The sequence below is a fragment of the Pyrgilauda ruficollis genome, unplaced genomic scaffold, assembly GCF_017590135.1.
Source record: "Pyrgilauda ruficollis isolate IOZ18807 unplaced genomic scaffold, ASM1759013v1 scaffold73, whole genome shotgun sequence".
Taxonomy (NCBI): domain Eukaryota; kingdom Metazoa; phylum Chordata; class Aves; order Passeriformes; family Passeridae; genus Pyrgilauda; species Pyrgilauda ruficollis.
In genome coordinates, this window is record NW_024529155.1 from 3,309,014 (window position 1) to 3,329,016 (window position 20,003).

General features: G+C 44.5%; 1 protein-coding gene across 2 annotated transcripts in view; it reads right to left on the bottom strand.

The window, feature by feature from the left end:
• ETV6 (ETS variant transcription factor 6) overlaps nt 1-19,415 on the bottom strand; it is a 127,117-nt gene extending 107,702 nt beyond the window's left edge. For both annotated transcript variants that reach the window (XM_041485952.1, XM_041485951.1), the window contains exon 1: nt 19,210-19,415. In XM_041485952.1, the coding sequence (XP_041341886.1) occupies nt 19,210-19,242 (33 nt within the window). In that variant the 5' untranslated portion in view covers nt 19,243-19,415. The remainder of the gene's footprint in view (nt 1-19,209) is intronic.
• Between the last annotated feature and the right edge of the window lie 588 nt (nt 19,416-20,003).

Sequence of the window (20,003 nt, forward strand, 5' to 3'; positions counted from 1 at the left end):
GGTCCCCCGGGAAAGAAAACTCTTCCAGGAACGGATCCCCTTGCCCTTTCTCAAAGCATTTAAGCAGCTCTTCATAGGGATACCCCAAAGGCAGGCAAGATGCTCAAAGGGAGCTCACGCTCTCTCTCAGCACTTCAACAACCTTTTTGTAAAGCGTCTAAGTGAAGCTCAAATTGGCACCTAACTTCCAAAGGAAACCTTGTATCACCAGTAAACATGCAGGAACACTCTTTGGGAGTAATGGGAGAGGAAAGAAGTGACCAGTGAAGAGTTGGAGATTATTATAATTATTTACAGGACCGAAAACCTCCCACAAACATACACACACACACACCTTTCTCGTCTGCTATACTGGTCCTGAGCAAAAATTGCACAATAATATTGCTTGAGCTGATCTAATTCAAGGATGGATACAGCAAAAACAATTCTCAGAAACTTAAGTAAGCCCAGCAGGGGCAGCTCCAAAATCTTCTGTGCATCAGCTCAAATAACCTAAGAGGAATATACAAACAGCTGCTGCAGCTTGGAAAATGGCCTGATCTCAGACGAGGTGGCAAACATGGATTATTTCAGCCTAGGAAATGACAAGATAGGGAATAATGCCTGGGAGCTGCCTGAGGTCAGAACTGCTGTCCCTTGACAGAGCTGAGAGCCCACACCAGCAGTGACACAGGAAGAGTGGCAGGACTTAGAGAAGCAGGGAGGGCAATGCATTGACATTCAGCAAGGCAACTGTGGGAGATACATTTCTAAATCAAGGATTTATAATTTTACGTAATTTGTTTTCACCACTTCCCCTGCCTTTCCCCACACAAAAAATTAAAATCTCACTTTTGTATATTTAGTTCTATCTACTAATTACAATGTCCCAAGAACTAATGGCTATCTATTTGCAGGGAAGGGTTAAGCTATGGGTTCTTTCCTTTATGAAATTAAACTCAACAAAAACATTCAGCATCTGACCTTTTCACTGTCTGATATCCACTGAGTCCATGCTGAACAAGTCTACAGCACTAGTTGTCTGCACTCCTACCTTGGCACCTCAGTACCTCTTTGTACTGTGTCAAGTGTTCAGCAAGGAGTAGTAGAATAAGGAGGAAATCACACCTCTGAGATGAGACAAGACACAAAACCAAGACAGAAAATCATTTAAACAAACCTGAAAGGGATTTAACAACTGGAGATTTCTTCCAGTGGTTAAAGTATGCACAAGGAGATGATAATGAAATAATAGCCAGATGAATAGAACCCAGATGTCTTCTACAGCAGTCAACCAAAATGATGAGGTAGTTCCTGCACCAATTTCTCATCTGCCAGAGACCTTCTGAATGTATTTTACCAGGAGGGAGGGATACAAACCTTCCCTCAATACATGAGATTATTTAAGTTTTCCAACTTTGCAGGCAGTGCAGAAGCTCAGGAGGAACAAAAAAAAAAAAAAAAAGAAAAATAAAAAAGTACTATCAATTCCTATTTCTGCTGCTGCTCTGATGATCTGCTATTCAGAAATTATCATTATTAGACAACATATTGTCTGTCTGTATTTGGAGGGAAACGTGTTCTTTCAGTCAGCTTCTTCAAGCTGAGTCAGGAAAAAACAAATTAATTATTTGAGTTCCGAAATGCTGAATCATTCTGCTATTTTTGAGAATACCTCAAAATAAAAGCAATAGTAATTAAACAGACAAGTGGACTTTGCTGTTAAAAAATCCCTAGGAATCTACACAATTTCTAAGGGTTTGTTTTCTCAAAACCAAAGACTTTTTTTTTTCTCTCACATGTGAGCTTTCAGAAAATGAATTAGAACTACTGATGTTACCTGTGTGACAACATCTGTCTCTTGTCCTAGCTTTCTTTATGACCAGTGCCACTGACTATTAAGGAGTTTCTCTTTATCAGTCATCCCTTGCTCAGTTATCACTACAGGCTTCAGCCAAATCCTCTTGAATGCAGTGAAGGCTAGAGATCAGGTCCAATAAAACATGATTGCCTTACAATCTCTGTGTCATGAAGAATGACATCATTTCTCCTTTAGCTGCAGGATCTCCTTTAGCTTTTCAAGTAACTTCGAAGGGAGGAGAACTTCTCAAGTCTTTACCACAACATCATCTAAACTGCTATCAGCTGGAAGAAACTATTTCATTAAAACTCACACAAATCAAAACCTTGGTGTAATACCGAATTGGTAACTTAGTCAGTCCTGTACTGAGCAGATTTCAATCTTGATTTTCATTAAATTGTAAGTTCATTATCCTAGCCATGATTCAAGCCTTCTTTTGCGGATTAACCAGCACAGCAGCAAAGTGGTATCTACAGAGTTTTTCAGGTAAGAGTTCACAACAAAAGTTTTATTAGGGGGGACAAAAAAAAGAAGGGGTGAACAACCCAAAATCATACCCCAGTGCTATTAAACCCTGAGTCCTACTACCAATAATTCTGCAGCATTAATCTTCCAACAGGAGATTAAGGCAAGATCTTATTAATTATCTGTATAACAGAAGCACAAGCAGTTTCTACCACTCATCTGACTACATTTTGCTAGGTGTTAACACTTTGTGAAGTGGCAATCACATTAAATGACTTCAAGATCACAAACAATACAGTGCCAGAGCAGGGGCTGGACTAAAACTTCCTGTACCTCCATAGAGTAACCTTAATCTGAGCCTACCCTCCCTGTCCAGGATAATGAGTAGATGCACCAGGCTGCTATATTTTATAACCACGATGCAAGGCCAGCACAGAAGATACAAAAAATGTAAAATAAGATCTGTGAGCTGGCCTAGTTTTCTATCCAAAGGCTGTCACAGATACCTTGCATGCCAAACTGGGCATATACACCAAGTTTCCAGGAAAGCTGTGGTAAGCACGGCTCAAGGACTGAGGACATCATATCAAGAGGTAATTGAAACTCTGAAATGCGCTCTAGATTAGGCACCTGGGACAAGCTTCCTTCCCTGACCCTGAGAGGCTTCACGCTTTGCTGCATGGTTAAACAGGTCCAGACTGTCAGCACCAGTGGTACAGAACAGACAAATCTGCAATGAATGCAGGGAGGTTTGGCTTTCAGTGTTCTCAGCCTACCTCAGAAAACTCAATACGTGCAAGTGCCTCTTTTTATTAAAGCAATTAAACTGAAACAGCTCAGCCATGGTGTGCTCAAACACAGAGCAAGCCACAGTATGATTGGGAGGCTGCAGGTGACAGTGGCAGAGCCTCACACTGATACCACAAGGCTCATTCAGACCTCCAGGCAACAGCTCTACCCTTCACACCAAAACAGCAAACCATGCTGCTTCAGATGCCCCGTGTATTTCTTTTAAAAAAGCAGAGATGGTGTCTCAGCAAAAGAACCATCAAGTTTTCTTGAACCCTTAACCAACTTCTCCTATAATTAATCTATTTAGCCTGAAGGGAAAGTTTTTGTAAAGAAACTAGGTGTGAATCCTTAAAAGCTTTGGTTCTGATGTCATGTAACACAGATCTAGCCAAAGGTTTATTCAGACTTTCATCAATGCTTTTAATCACAGATCTGTTGGCACCACCACCAAAAAAACCATGCCCTGCCCTCCCCATGTTCCCAGCTGCTTGTTCTCACCAGGCTGTGCCGTGTATTAGCACAAGCTGTCCATTTTCACCCAGACCTGCTGCCCTGTCATGCACACATCCACCACAACATTTGTGCCAGCCCACGGGAGAAGAGAGGGGAAGGATGGAACGAGAACTTTCAGGGTGCTACCACCTTACCTTAAAAGCTTCACCAAACTTTAACCTCAGTGAAATGACAGTGGTGCACTTTTGTAGTGCCTTTAAGAAATGGTTAAAAACTTGTGGAGAAGTGATCAACTCGAAGCTGAGCAAATACTTCTTCAGAGACACTGTTGGGGCAGGCAAGGATGGTGTGACAGTGCTGTACAGCCATGCTGTGTAATTCAGGAATTGGCAGAGTCAACCTAGAACAAAGACCCAGAACCCCTGCTAAAGTTACAGCTTTCACATGCCTCACCATATTTTGAGTAGGACTCTTTTCATCATTGTCAAAGATCCTCACCTCTTATGAGTAAGAGGAAAAACAAGAGAAGGACAGTCACTAGTAAAACAAACATCCCAGCACAAATGACTTGTGCCTGGAAAAATGCTTGGGTTCCAGGGTTTCTTAACAAGTCCAGAACCAGAATAATTAACAATGAACACTAGTGAGACCTGAGACTGAGAAATAGAGGGAAGGCAGGCAAATGGACCTGGCCATGTGAGCCTGCTACATTTGCACACTGGTATCTGCACACTGCCTTTTCATTTTAGGCAGATGCTGTGCAACCCAGCAGCAATGGGAAATCAGACAGCCTAAGATTATCCTTTCATCTGACACACAGTTAAAAAGTCGAAGTACTTTCCATTAACAGTCTAAATCAGTCCAAGTTTACAACTGTATTGCCATATAAATTATCAAACCCTCACCTTTTTTTTTTCCCACTGGAAGGACAAGATCAGATAGAATACTTCTGCTTTCTAAAACAAGGCTTATCATTTAGCTCCCATTTCAAGTGACTTGAAGAACAAACACTTCAGCCTCCCAGGGTGGTGTTTTCCCAGTATCCTCAACACCACCACTTTTAAGGACTGTGGCTTCACATGTATGAAGGGTGAGGTAAAACTTGAGGTACAAACCTGAAGAAAAATTCAGCATGACTGTGCAGGGCTATCTATTTGTATCTATTTGTAGTGGTGAGAAAGGGGTGGGCTGAGCACTAGAAAAGGCAGGTATGGTAAAATTTAGCCCTGCTTCGCCAGCCTAAAGTGAGTTCTGCATTAAAGAGCGCACCATTAACTGCTCGTCTGTCCAGTGATGGCACTCCAGCTCCATTCACCACAACAACGCCCAAAGCCTGAGTGGGAAATTCAGGAGCTAAGTAGTTGGGTGCAAAGAGCTAGGACATCAGTGAGTTAGAAATGAAAGATTTATCTATGAAACCTGGCAAATAATACAGTCTTTGCTCATGTTACTGTTGTGCTTGCACAGTGGGTTAGGAAAATGCATGTCCAGACTTTGAATGGGATACACAGACATACTTCCATTTGCTTTTGTATGGAATGATAAAATTAACTTCCTTGTGTTTAACACTAGAAAAACAGAATTTCTTCAGCTATTAGCATCTTTTGGGACTTTCTGTTTCTGTTTTAATGTGTTGGTAGCAGGTGTAATGTCTTTAGACATTGAGGAGGCTCTGTAGCCAGCACCTGGGAGCAGCAAAGAAGGTCCCCAGAGGTGACTCCAAGCTGCTGCAGTGGGACAGGACCTCAGGAGAAATAGAGGTGAGCAAGTTGTGCTTCACAGACATCACAACCTCAGTCCTACCTAAAGCCAGGCAATGATGCACCGTGTGAGAGTAGGCTGTCATAGTGAGTATCTGTGCCTGCTGTAGGACAACATTCCAGATGTGGGTCTTTGTAAAGGACACACAAGCATCTGCAGGTTGAGCTTTTTCCTTTTTAGCCAGCTCTCTTCTCTAGTTCTAACTGCCCACTAACTGCACTAGCACGGGACAAGCACCATTTGAGAAACAGCTTAGCTTGCACTGAAGGAAAACATTGGATGTACACAGTCCCACGAGAAGGTCTTCTCTGCTGGCTTGTTCATTTTTTAACAGTTATTTGTAGAAAAATGAAGTCCAGGCACTCAGTGAACAACACTTCCTTCTCAATTTTCCCAGCTTTTAGGAACTTGAAAAGAATAGTCAAGGATTGAAAGGCAAAAAGATTGAACTATCAAATCAAGATAGTCACTCCATGCAGGTTTGATTCAAGCATGCCAGTTGAATAAATTAATGGAAGGGCTGGAATTGTCCCTGTATTGTATAACACCTGTTCAACAGCCACAGTCATGTGGTTACATGTTTGTGCCATCTAAAGAAAGTTCCTTGTAAGGAACCGTGTTCACTTATCAGACATAAGAAGAGGTGTGCCTGACACAGCACACAGCATTTGAATTATCTAACAATCTAGTTATTTTTTCCACCCCCTGTCAGCCAAATCTTGAGAAAAACCTCAAGAAATAAAATAGGTTAAGGCACTTTATGCCAATAAATAGCATCACAGCCCAAGAGGAGTGTCAAGGATAGGAAAATCCCCAGAAATATTCCCAAACAAAATTCATTTCATAGTCTGAAGAACATTCCTCTCATGAATTTCAGATGGTCAGGTTACCTCTGCTAAGGAAATATCACAACAAGATCAAGAAACAGAGCAGAAGGTCTGATTCACATGAGAGGTTTTCCTGTTATTTTTCCACTTGTCAGAGGCATCTGTACAGAGTCAAGCACCAAATATGAAAGTCCTAAATTAAAATGGAAAAACACAGTAGTCCTGGTCAGCTCAAAGGTCTGTCTAGGCTAATACCACATTTCCAGCAACACCCAACAGGAAATGCTCAGGGTAAGAGCACAAGGAATAAACTATCCATTGCACACACCCACAGAAATCCACAGGTTAGGGGCTTTCTGAGCCAAGGACCACAGCTGCTCTCTTTGCAGTGAATGGTCCTGGATAAATCTGTGTAGTAGGAACTGTCTTCTGAAAACAATTGCCTGCTTGGCCCTACGTTACACCTGATGGCAGCAAGTTTTGGAACCTCACTGCATGTTGTATAAAAACAATCTTCCCACTCTTCTAAACTGCCAGGTGCTTCCATCTGATCCTCCCATACAATGAAAAATAACCCCTTCCAATTCAGCTTCTCCCTGCCTCTGCCTCTCATGACTAAAGCAAATGATTTTTATGATTTTTTTATGATTCCCACAGGAGTCTGCAATAGGCCTTACTGTTCATCGTAGCAAACTCTTCATCCTCACTTCTAACGTCTTCAGTTTCAAGCCAACCCTGCTTCTTTGGTTCTTGCTTTCCTTCCTACAACTACCTCCAACCCCACACCTTGGAGTAGGTGTACAGGAACACAGATACCAGATCTTTGTTTGGTTCAAACAGCTCCCTATTTACACACGTGTGGAAATCCTCCCCATGCTTCACCTCGCAGCAGTGCCACAGAATACCTTTAAATTTCGGTGTGTCTGGCTGTGAGGGTGGGTGGGCTGAGAGCAGCATAGCCTGGGGACTTCACTGGAAATCAAGACAGAAGCTGCAGCCCTGAAGTGCAGAACAGCCCACCTAGGCTCTTACCATCAATACGTGGCTACAAAAACATGCAGGTGAGCAGTGTGTTGGAGCTTTGAAGACTACGGTAAGTTTTCTCAGAAAATCCACAGGGACAAATTCTGAACAAAAATGTCTATTTTTCAAGTATATGTATTCATTTCCAGAAGCATAGACACCAACTAAACCACCTTTTTTTTTTTTTTTTTAGCAAGTAATGTGATAAAAAGTATTTTGAGGACCAGTTAGTGAAAAGTGGCTCTGTTTCTCAGGTGTTATATACAGAGCAACCCAAAAATAGTACCTTCTCCATCCCCAAAACTCTAGCTAACTCTAGTAATTAAATCCCTTAATTTATTTTGGGGTTTGCTGGCTTTTTCCTCTTTGGAAGATGGAGATTCAAATATGCGTAGACTCATTGTAATGTTTAAATGTAAATATGCTCTAAACCTCACTCCAGGCCAGCATTCAGTGTCCTCTGTAGACAAATCATGGAAGGGGCTACCTCCCTGTCTGCAATCCAAGGCTTTCACACCTTCCTCACTGCTGTGCCAACCATCTGCCAACAACCTGGGTCTACCTATGCTCATCTTTTAATTGAGGCTAAGAAAATGACAGAATCCCAGCTGTTACTTGGGGAAAGACTTTTTCTTCTTCTTCAGCAAAAAGGAGGCTGAGGCCTACAGAGCTGAACAAGTATTTCTCATATGACAGGGTGTTCTGTGGACCAGTGATGGGAAACAGACAGAGAATTATGAAACCCCAGTCTAGACTGAAGGAAAACAGACCTCTCTTTCATCAGTATTTAGGTTCACCTTATAACTTGACTTGTTGAAGTGATGGTGACATCAGCCTTCACCTCCTAGGGACATGCAGCAGGACTGTGAGATTCTCACCCCAAGCAGGAGTGATGGAGGAGCACACATCACCTGCCCAGCCAGCAGTGAGGGGGGAACCCGGCAGGCTGCAAGCAAAGGGCCTGAGGACACACAGGTGCCCTCAGGTGAAGCACAGGGTCATTGTGCTGCAGCCCACCCTTGGGCACCAAGGGACTGCATGAAGCCACATTGCTCCCCATCTGTGAAGCAGAGCAATCCTGGCTCCCTCCCTCACGGGGAGTACATAGTGACAACACTAAAACATGGAGCTGATGGACACATTTGGGTATCACACCACTCCTACAGGACATGAGCTAAAACCTGTTTCTTCTGAGCCTTTTGTTTCCAAGAACACTACTGCCATAAGGAGTTTGGGTAATTTGGTACCACCAGCCTGTTCTGCAGCTACCATGGCTCTCCTTCTTGCCTGCAAAGACAAACCTTGATTCCAAACTGGAGGAATCTCTCTTACATCAGCTGATTTCCATTGCTGCAGCACTCTGTGGCTGAAGAAGATGGATCTCACCACTAAAGCATTAAATGAAAACACAGTATAGAGGGTAACATGCAGATTCTGACTAGCACTGCATTCAAGGCATTATGTCTCAACATGTACAATTTTTCCAGGCCACTTCTTTTAAAAACTGAAATTTTAAGGGGTTTGGGGTTTTTTTCACATTTAATACAAACTAAGAAACATGAAAATAGAGCATATTGATATCCAGGTATAACAGCAATAGCAGAAAATTATTTTAAAGATAAATCCCAAGCACAACACTTAATGCCAAAGCACATTCAAATGAGTGGGACCCATTATCCTACCTCTAGAGCCTGAGCCTGCCAAAGAGCAAAGCCAGCTTCTGGTAACAGATATGGAGAGAAGATTTTCTTCTTTCACTTCAGTCAATTAGTTCATTACAATGACTAGATCACCCAAAGCTGGGAAATGCTTTAGGGCTGCAGAAAGAGAAAGCTTGTTTCCTTCCTCCAGTCAACAAAAATTCAAGGTGAGGGTACAAAACCTACTAATACTAAATCAACACAGCAGAAAACAATCAGTACAATTTAAAAAATGAAAATTCATGTGCTTAAGAAAAAAGCTTGTTATTTATTACATAATATTACCTGAAAATGTACCAGATACTTCCATTTCATGCACAATTTTAAATCTTTTTTTCTTCTTAAGAACTACTTTTAATGCTCAGGTTTAGATGCTGGACACTGCACGTGCAATTACATTTCACTGCAAAGCCAGTCATAACAACATGCAAAATTATTACCAAAAAAAACCAAATCAATCATTCAGCAAATAAAGTAATTTGTTATTTGCCAAATAAAAACCTAACTAAATCTTTATGAGACTATCCAATTACTTAAATAGATATTTGTGGACATTGTATAGATTAGCAGAGAGGAAAACTAAATTTAGGTTAAAAGCCATTTTTAGCTGCACATCAATACATTTTAATGGCCATCCAGCACTGTGAATCACTCTCTCTTTAGGAAAATACCTAAAAACTACACATGCAAAATAATACCAGAATTGATTTTGTACAGCCATTCCTCTGTTTGCCATTAAAAAAAAAAAAAAAAAACCAAACATTCAAAGCATGATGCAAAGTCTGTACAAATGACAGCATTCCTTAGCAAGCGACACAGTTGAGTGAATGTTTGCAACATTTGGCCAGGCAGCGAAAGCAGCAACTCTGATGCCCACTGCTACAAGCTCCAGCTGGGACCCCATTTGTCACACACGTGAAAAGGAGTTAATGCTTCAGCAACACATTTCACATGGGTGATAATGGCAATTGGGAGACCTCTGGAAAAGCATGGGTAACACATATTTGGCTCTTAGAAGCAATCAATTGTCCCTTCCCCAAAACCAGAAAACTTTTTTCAAATCCTGACCTGTAATTCCAACTTTGTGTATTCCCTCAAAGTTTTCCCTTCTGACATTTGAATCTGGGTAAATACAGAAGTAAAGCAAATCTTTTGCTAGTCCAAGCAACCTTGACTTCACAAGTCTCTGAGTCACAGACACCAACTCTTCTTTGTTTTCCTCCTAACAACTAACTAGACTTCTTCAAATCAAGACTGCTGGGGGCTGAGGCTTAGAAAAGAGTCTGAAGGAGAAGGATACTTAAGACCATCCTTCCAGAGTACAAAATTTTATATGGAAGCCTACACAGCATCAGAGCAAACCTATGATCTTATCCCCAAAAGAAGTCTGTTTTGGGAAAGGCTTAGCACACAGGAAAAATTAACTTTCCCCAGGGTAAATAGAGAGGTTCCCCCACACACACAAGCTGTTAGTATCTTCCTCATGTTCATCTACCCTCTTTTTTTAAAATCTATTTGCACTTTTAGCTCCACACCACCCTGCAGCAGTGAGCTGCAAAGCTCCACAGATGGAAGAAGTACTTGTTTTAATCTTCCTGGCTAGTAAGGTCATTGCCTGCTCTTAACCATGATCTATCAGGAGTTGCTCTCCTTACTACACTGCTGTGCAATTTTACAATTTTCTATTATATCTCCCTCAGCAGTCTCCTTTCCAAGCCAAAAAGTCCTAAGCACTGCAGCCTGTCTTCCTATAGAAGCTTTCCCAGGCATCTCCACTGCACATTTCTGTATATTTTTCAGTAGTCAGAAAGGCACACTGTAATCAGAACTGATAAACAGAACAGATTCAAACTGCAATATACAGATAATTTCTATTTTACTCCCTGTTGCTTTCCCACTATGGTTTTATTTGCCTATTTCTATTTCACCGCAAATCAAAAACTGAGCTCAGTTTTCTCTTTCATTCACTAACCAAACTATTTCCTAAAATACAATCCCAGGTGCCAGACCAGTTCTGGGAGGTCTATCAGCAAACAGTACTGAACATCTCAAAGAGACCTCGCTGTTTCTATTAAGCATAAAAGTTTTGAAAGTGCCCCACTCAAAACTACCAAGAAAAAAACCCCCTATCCCTGCACTTTCTGCCCACTTCTTCAAGCCTGCAGCCACTGTCAACATGGTTCACTTGGCTGTGCTAATTGGCTCTGCATACACTATTAATTCACTCTCTTCTTACTTTGAGGTTGTAATTGTCCCCATTGGGAGGTAATAGAAGCCAGCACATGGTCAGTCATGGATGGCTCTGATGACTCAGCTGCTGTGAGGTAGTTTGCTAGGACATGATCTCCAGTGTATCTGAGCCCAGTGCAATGGGTAATACGTATCTCAAGCCACAAGCCATGAAACATTTTACATCCCATAACCTTCTCCTGGAAGCTGCTCCCACAGTCTTCCCCAGGTCCTCTTCCAGAGAGCACATTTGCTCAAGTCATAAGACAGTGACACAACCACTCAGTCTGCCAACTGAGAAGCGAATTCATACCCATCAACCTTCCTGTTCCTGCAACTTGGTGCCCTTCCTGGAACCCCTGGCAGCACTGAGTGCATCCTCATCCCTCTGTGAAAGCAGCCCAGCCCTTCATTTCCTCACCTCCAGGGAGATAGAGGGCCTGCCACTCAGGTGTGCATCCAGCATGGCATGGGCATCCATGCCAGTTGGACATCCAACACCTACACGTGCCTCCACCAGGCTGCCCAACCCAGCAGTGGTGCTCTGAACTGCAGGGAGCTGTTCCCATGGAGCTGGAGTGACACTGCTGGGACCAGAGCCACTACAGGAGAAGGGCATGCTGGTGACAATGGCCTATCAGCACCATCTCCTTTGCTCTGCAGGCTTTAAGTTGCAGCCAGTCTTTTACAGTGGTGCCCACTGCAAACATCCAAGCAGCTTCTCACAGATGTGGCAGGGAAGATCCATCTACTGAGGAATGTTTTTTCAGTAGCCTCCAGTGACAAGTGGAACCAAAAGCCTCAGCCCAGAATCTGAAGTTCCTCACACTCTACCAAAGCTCAGCTTTGGCCAGGTCAGAAAATGCTTGGCTTTGCCTGTGTTTTAAAGCACAAGGCAGTAGGAAGATGAGAACAAGCCATTCAAGAGGGAACATGGTAAAACATCTCCAGTCCTAATCCACCAGGAAAAAAAAAACAAACTATTAGTTCTGTCAGAGGTGAAATCACAATATAGACCTTACAGAAGGTCAGGAAAGGGCTCCCCAGTATTGCTGTAAATGCTGGGATCACTGCATTTGACCTCCAAGAGCATGGTGCTCCACCAATGATGGAAACTACCTTTATGTGGAATCCTCTGCAAGAAAAAAAGGAGGAAGATAAATGGGAAACGTGGTTTGCAGCTACAGAATGCCTTGTTGTGGCCCTATTATCTGGATAAATCAGTCTCTGAATTTTAGTACTGCTATCTCTGACACTGTTATTAGACATTTTATTTACCTAGTAGAGTTCCAAGTTCATAGATTTCCACAGAATCCCAGACCATGTAGAAAACATCCTAGTTCTGTTAAGAGATGTTTTGGAGGATCCCACTGAAGACATAATGAAAAAAAAATCACTTCAGCTACATTCAGTTGAAATTTAAACCATATAAAGAACCTGACTCTCTGCTTCATTTTACCAGTTTTAAGGATAGTCCTTAGTGGCTGCCAGTTGGTTTTCTCCAGAATAAACTCCTAAAACAAATAATTTACAATTTCTTGAGCTGGCTACAAAAAGCCCGAAACAAAATCTGCAACAAAAGCAAACACACAAACAAAAAACCCCAAGAAATCACTCACTGTCCCTATCCATAATCATATTTAATTTTAGTTTAAAAATAAACATCCAAACTCTGGATTTAATATTGGGCAGCTGTTAATAGTTAAATATGTGAAATCCAGCTGCCACATCCGAAGTACTTTTTTGGAGTTGTATTAACACATCTCTTGCAGTTACACCCAATGCTCCTCTTGGCAATATACACATCTTTAAAATTATTTACAATGCTATATATTTCTGTGTGCATACATTCCATAGAACACCAACATACACTGCAGCGAGAATCTCCATAACCTTTTTCTCTCCAGACTGTCTTAATCAAGACAGTCTTTGCAAACTATACAAGAACAATACGGAAGTAAAGACACTGCATGTGGCTTAACAAGGAATAACCTTTGGAAATTCATTTAGATGAAGAATCATTTATAGCTTTCCTTAACTGCTGTACCCAGTTCACTTTGGAGCTTTGTAGCATTACAGCAAATGATACCATCTTAACCCTTTTCAAAATCCTTTATTTACCAGTGCTCCAGGACATTCCAAAAACAGGTTTAACTTTGGCTGGAGTTTTCTGAATTTATTTTCCTGCCAGTAGTGGCATTTTTAAAAAGAAAAAAAAAAAAAAAAAAAAGCAAAAAAAAAAAGCAGTCACTATAATCTAGGCTTGAGTCCCACATGTTACTAAAGAAGTAGATGAAGAGTGTAGTTCTCCTCTGTGCTTCAACAAAACACCATCTGAAGACAACTCAGCAACATCAGAACCAGTACGGTCTAAATTTGGCATGGGCTGTAGACCTAAAAAATAACCCACACTAGCAGGAATCAATAGCAACAACTCCACTGTTAAAAGCACAGAAGCTTTGGTGTCTAGTCTCTTTGCTCAGGGTGAACATACCCTGGGTTTGGTTTGGCTGCTTCACAACTGCCTAGAGGAACATCCCACCCATGGGCTGTTCCAGGCAGCCTCCTTCCTTTGGGAGGCACAGGGACATACTGCAACTTAAAACTTAACTGTTGTGGCAATGCTAGCAGTTCATCATCATCCACTGTCCCCACCAGGGAGTCCTCCCTTGCCAGGGAAAGAGTAACACCTGGAACAACTGTGTGTGCAGCCTGCTCTGCATCCAGCTTCAGGGAGCCCTGGGAAGGGCGGCGGTCAGCAGAAGGTGGTGGGGATCGCTCTGGCAGCCACATCTGGCTGCCATCCCTCCCAGGTGTTCCTCCTCCGGGCTAGGAACAGGATTGTGGCAGCAACACATGCCAGCCTCTTCCAAAGCGGCCTTCCATGTAGGCTGTGGGCACAGGAACACCACCCTGCCCACGTGTGGCTGATCCAGACATCAGGACACACTGAAGCTGCAAGACCTTGCTCTGACTGCTCAGCAGAAGTAGGTGGCCCACACCAAAAAAGCCAACAGCCAAACAACCACCACCACACCCCTGCCCCCAAAGCACTGTGAGAACTAAAAAGCCAGGTACAAATCAGATCATTGTCCCCAATTTCTGTAATAAACACAGTTTGTTTCCATGCTGCATCACAAGTACTTAGCCCTGCTACTGCCCTGCATAGGTACATTTATTATTTTATGCTTGTTTCACAGATAGGGAAAGCAAAAGACAAGGTGATCACTTTTGGAAGCACTGGCTTTTGAGCTATTGGTACTCTAGGGATGCCCAGCTGAAGGCAATGAACTACAAAATACTCCAAAACAAACACATGCAAAAAGAACCCAAAAACAAGTTAGCCAATTTTTGGACCGTAGGTCAAAACTACATTACTGGCCAAAAACACCACTTACCTTAGCTCTCTCCCTTTCCTGCAGTGAGCAGGTTATTAGGAGAACTTTTGTCAGAAGAACTCAGAACACAAGCACTCAAGGACTCAGATAACTTTTCTAAAAGGCAGAAAGATTGCTTCTGTGTCACTGTACAAGACTTCACATCCCTCTTATCATCATTTCTATCAGCACAGCACCGTTTAGTCACCTCCCTCCAAAAGGCACTTTGGGATGCACGCTGCAATATGCATATAAATTATCATTAAAGTAGACTCTGTTTCACTGGGGCATTTCAGATTCAAGATGCCCTTTTAATGGGTTGCCTCCCAGGAAACTGACTTCACCTGTAATGACACAGTGAATGCTAATGACCACTGTTTAATTGGGGCAGTGCTAGTAAAATTTTGCTTCAGAGGGATTCAATTTACTTGGTGCCAAGGAGTTAAGTGATTAATCAGGTGTTAAATAGTATGTACTTCCAAACACTGGTCTCCTACCATTCAATCCTACACCACTGAATTTAATGACACCTTTGTCACGGACACTAACAGAAGGAGGATCCTCCTCCTAGTACACAAGTAAACACTAAGGAACATGCTCTGCACTGACAGATACTCAGCCTTGGCTGAGGGCAACAGGATTCTGGCCATGTGGAGCTGAACAGTCCCTCAGCATGGGAAGCCTTCAGTGAGAGAGGGCTCTTTGCAGAAACAGCATGAACGAGGTATCAGGAGACATAACCCACCATTCAAGAGTAAGTCAGTCAAATTAAAGCAAATTAAGATTGAAAATTCAAACACTACACTGATTCCTTGCCCTTTAGCTTTTTCCTTCCTCTGCCTTTTTTAAAACTATTACAAAGTACATCCTCCAATCCAAAATGAGCACTTTAAGAAGTCCTTCAGCTACAAGATCCTGTGCTGAAGGACTCCGGCAGCCACCCCATCGAGCTCAGCACAAGAGAGAGCACCTATATCCACCAAGCTTGCACCTACATAAAATCTGCACTGAAACCAGTTGTGAAACCTGACTTGCAGTGAGGCTCTGTGCCCTCAGTGCTGCCCACAGAAAGCACTCTCAGCTCAAGCATCAGCCAGGGGCACACAGGGGACCTGGGCTCAGAGAGGTCCTGGTCTGCAAGACCTGAAACAGCTGATCTGTCCCCATATCCCCATTTTTAGTTCCCACACAACTCCACACTTGTGCCAGCACAATTGTATGGTCACTTGGTAAGTCAGGCTAAGCAACTGAAAGTGTCATATTTACAAAAAATAAAATAAACAAATTGAGCCTTCCACTTGTCTGCTGTATTTTGAATCTCTGTATGATATTATAGTGATATTCTCAAGGTAAATTCATTTCAGGCAAAAAATTAAGGAGATCCTAACAATCAGAAAGCTCCAGGTGAGGTTTTAAACAGAACTTATCACCACATAGACCTTAATTAATCACAAAAATCATAATCTGTGCCTAAACTGCTAGTCCTGTCTCCCTTTGAGCTTTTGCTCCCGTGTATGTCATAGCCAAGATGTTTACACTCCCCTGGTGCCTCAATTCTCCCATCTGTGGGAGGAGAGGTGAGGCCTTAAGGATCACTTGCCAATACTGTAATGAGTGCCAACATCGTGGCAGTATTTACAGCAATATAATCAGCTAACTACTGTGGCTCAGGATCAGAGGAACAGGTTTACTACCAACACAGATATTCCATCTATGAAAAAAGAGTCTGACTATCACAACCACACCAGATGCCCCTTCCCAGCTGACCTCAGAGGTAAAAGCCTTCAAGCCCTCTCAGATTGGAGTCCACCACAACCCCAAAGCCTCCCAGTCAATGCAGAGAGTATGCTGACACCCTAAGCTGCAGCAAAAACTGAGGGCCCAACCTTCATGCTCATCTCTCACCCCCAAGGTTTTACTTTCTAAACCCCAGGATGAGTTCTCTCTACAGCTTTAGACCCTAAGCACATGCTTAACCTCCCTGCCACAACTGCACAGTGGGTCTGCTTGCCATGAGCCTTGCAAGCACACACCCAAGTGCTGGCAAGGTCTGGCTATCAGCAGGGTATTTTTCATCTCCCAGGAGTCAGCCAGTACATACTTGCTGCAAAGCAAGCACATATCAATACATAATCACACAGGCATACTGATAACTACTTAACACAATCCAAGATATTACTGCAAGCTTACACTGATTACCAGTAATAAAATACAAACCAAAACTTCACCTCCTCAAAGTTTTCCCAAATCTGATTAGAGCACTTCTCTAACACGATGAGATAGGAAGACTGCGCACTGAGCAGCTCGGGCATAAACAAAGCACCAGCCTTCACCTTCTCTGCTGAAGCTTTCCGTGCTCATCACCCCAGGTGCTGTGGCATTTACTGCCTGCACCCTTGTCCCAGATTGGAGGAGGAAGGGGAAGAAAGAACACCAACAACAAACCAAGAAAAGCACAAGAAAACACACCCACCAGCACCACTGCTTCCCGTTCACAGGCTCCTAGTGAGACTTTGTGACACCCATGTAGCACAACCCTTGCCTACTTTGCAGAACAAGGCAGCAAAGTTGGGGTACTCTGTGTAGCTTTTTCCCCTACCTCAGTATCACTCACATTCCACGCCATGAGCCAGACTGGAATATTGAAGAAACTAATCAGTTGTACTCACATTATCAATCACCATTTAAACAGCTCCTCTTAAATCCAGCTGCTGAATGCAATCACCTTTATCAGCTGGTTTAAAAAAGCGTCCAAAAAGCAATGATCACTAGAAAAGCTGAAGGGAAAGCTACACAGAATGGTTAGACTGGTGAAGAAATGCTTTCATTTGAAGTTCACATTTCTGTCTGCAAAGTTTTAATTTTAAAATTTGAAACTACTAAAATAGCCAGTAACAGAGAAGTCAGTAACAGCAGGTTCTACATGTAGACAAAAGGTACATTAAAAGATAAGTTCAAATCATGATGTTCAGAACCAGTGACTTCTAAAAAAAAAAATCAGTTTTCCAGTAACTGTTGAAATGTAATGAAAATGTGGCATTTAATAATTTCAAGACTGAAGGAGAAGTTTGTATCTCTCCAGTTAGGAAACTGATTACTTACAGTATGATTCTATAACATACCTTAGTGACACTGGGTAAGGACCAATTTTACAGTTCCTGAAATCAACAGGATGGTTGTTGATTTCAGGAAGAGCAGAAGTAAGCCTCCTATTTTCAAAATGACACGTCGAAAACAAGGAAATACAGCTCATATGACACCACTTTTTCATTACATTTGTGTTGTTTGGTCCAGAGAGTACATCCTACCTTTCCATGGGGTTTACCAGAAAAAAACAGCAGCTACATCTCATTTTATATATCTTTAGGGACCCAATGAGTTAATAGAACACATTTTGCTGCATTAGCATTTCACCATACAGTAACATACATACAATACCCCATTATCCAGTTTGCCTGTCTGTGTTACGAAAAGTCAAACTAGACTCTAAGCCATGAGACTTCACGGGACACAGGCCTGATTGCATTTAACTCAGCAAGAGAAAATACACCCAGAAGTTTTCAAACTGTGTTGCCACCATACAGAATGCAAAACTCCCCTGTACACACACAGGACAATCAAACAAAAGAGCATCATGCTGAATAAGTGTTTATTCCAGGCTCTTCCCCTTAGAGAGAGTCTGGAAGTCACCTCTTTCTTCCGGGCAGGGAGAAACAACCACTAAAGATCTCTTTCTTACTCGGGCACAGTTAGTCAGGAGCAGAAGGGAGATTCCTGGCTTGCAACAAGATAAAGCGATTCCTAAATAAAATGCAAAACCGGGGAGTGAGGGAAGGCGAGAGGAAAGCAGTGGGCTGCTAGATAGGAAGAGTCTGGACAAAAAAGGAAACTCAATTTTGTTTCCATTGTCTCAGCTCCATGCCGCCTCCACTTTAAACGATAAACTTCCCGGTGTAAGCCCTTCTTCAGCAGGCCAAGGCACGGGGAAACACATCCCCCAGCCCCTGCTGGAGCGGGGCCGGGCTGGCAGCCCTGGCTCTCCTACCTGCCACCGGCAAGCGATGCCAGGAATCGTAACCACTAAAATAAACAGCAGTAATACGGATAATAAGGGGAAAAATATTAAAATTCAATAACGACAGAAAGAGAGAAAGAAAGAGAGAAAGAAAGAGAGAAAGAAAGAGAGAAAGAAAGAGAGAAAGAAAGAGAGAAAGAAAGAGAGAAAGAAAGAGAGAAAGAAAGACAGAAAGAAAGACAGAAAGAAAAACAGAAAGAAAGACAGAAAGAAAGACAGACCCACAACCCACTGTAGGCGGAAGCAGGAGCGGCTGCATCTCCCCGACGGCAGGAAACTTTCTACGAAGTTGCTGGCGGGGACGGCGGGCAGCCAACCCCGCGGGAGGCCAGGCCGGGCTCCGGGGCCCCCTTAAAGCTCCGTGCCGTGGAGAGCCACGCCAGCAGAGCCGGGCCCGCCGCCGTGTCCCCGGGCAGCGCAGAGCGCTGACAGCCCGCGGCACCGCGTCCCCGCCCGCGGCCGGAGCGGTGCGGGGAGCACCCGCAAAAGGGGGCACCGACCCCCGCGGCCTCCCTTCGCCCGCCCGGGTGAAAAACAGAAGAGGGAAAACCAGTTATTTCCACCAAAATAACCCCGGCCGAAACGCGGCGAAGCCCACCGCCCCGAGGCGCCGGCGGGCGCGACCCGCGCTGACAGGGGCCGGGCGAACAGAGGGACGGGGCTTTACCTTGATGCAACACTGAGCAGGAGTCTCGGACATCTCTCTGGAGGGACTCGGCGTAGCCCGACGGGGCAGGCGCGGGCGGGCAGACGGGAAGTTCTCGGGCTTTCCCCACTTTCCGCTCCTCTCCCGGCGCGGCGGCGCGGCCCGACCCGGCCCGTCCCCTCAAGGGGAAGTGGCGGCCGGGGGCGGGCGCGGCGCGGCCGGGGTGGCGCGCGCTCCCCGCGGGCGCGCGCGGCCGCCCGCGCCCCCCCACCCCGCGCGTGTGCCTTGCGCGTGCTCGCGGCTCCGCGTGAGAGGCGATGAGCGCGCGCGCGCGCGGGAAGAGGGAGAGGGCGCGGGAGTGCGCGGGAAGGGAAGTGGGGGGCGGGGGGGCGCGGCCCCGGTGCCCGCCGGTGTTTTCCTTCCTGGAAAAGAGAGAAACCGAAAGGCGGCAGCGGGGGCCGGGCCGGACCGGGCGCTGAGCCCCGCCCCGCGCCGCCGCTCATTGATCCGGAGTTTCGGGGCCGAAACTGACGTGGGTTCCCGGCACCCGCACCGCCTCTTAAAGGGGCCGCGCCGGCCCAGCTCCTCCGACCCGCGGGCGGAGCGGGCGTGCGGGTCGCTCTGGCCGGCGCGCTGGGTACCGCTGCAGGCCGGCCAGGGCTGGGGGGAGGCTGGAAGGGCGCGGCCGGGCCTTGTCGCCGTAGCCAGGCTGGTGCCGTTTGCCACCGCGCGGCCCCTTTAAGCGCCGAGCGGCGGTCCCGGGGCGGGCAGTGGGACGGGCGGGCCCCGGCAGTGCAGCGAGCTTTGTTCCGCCG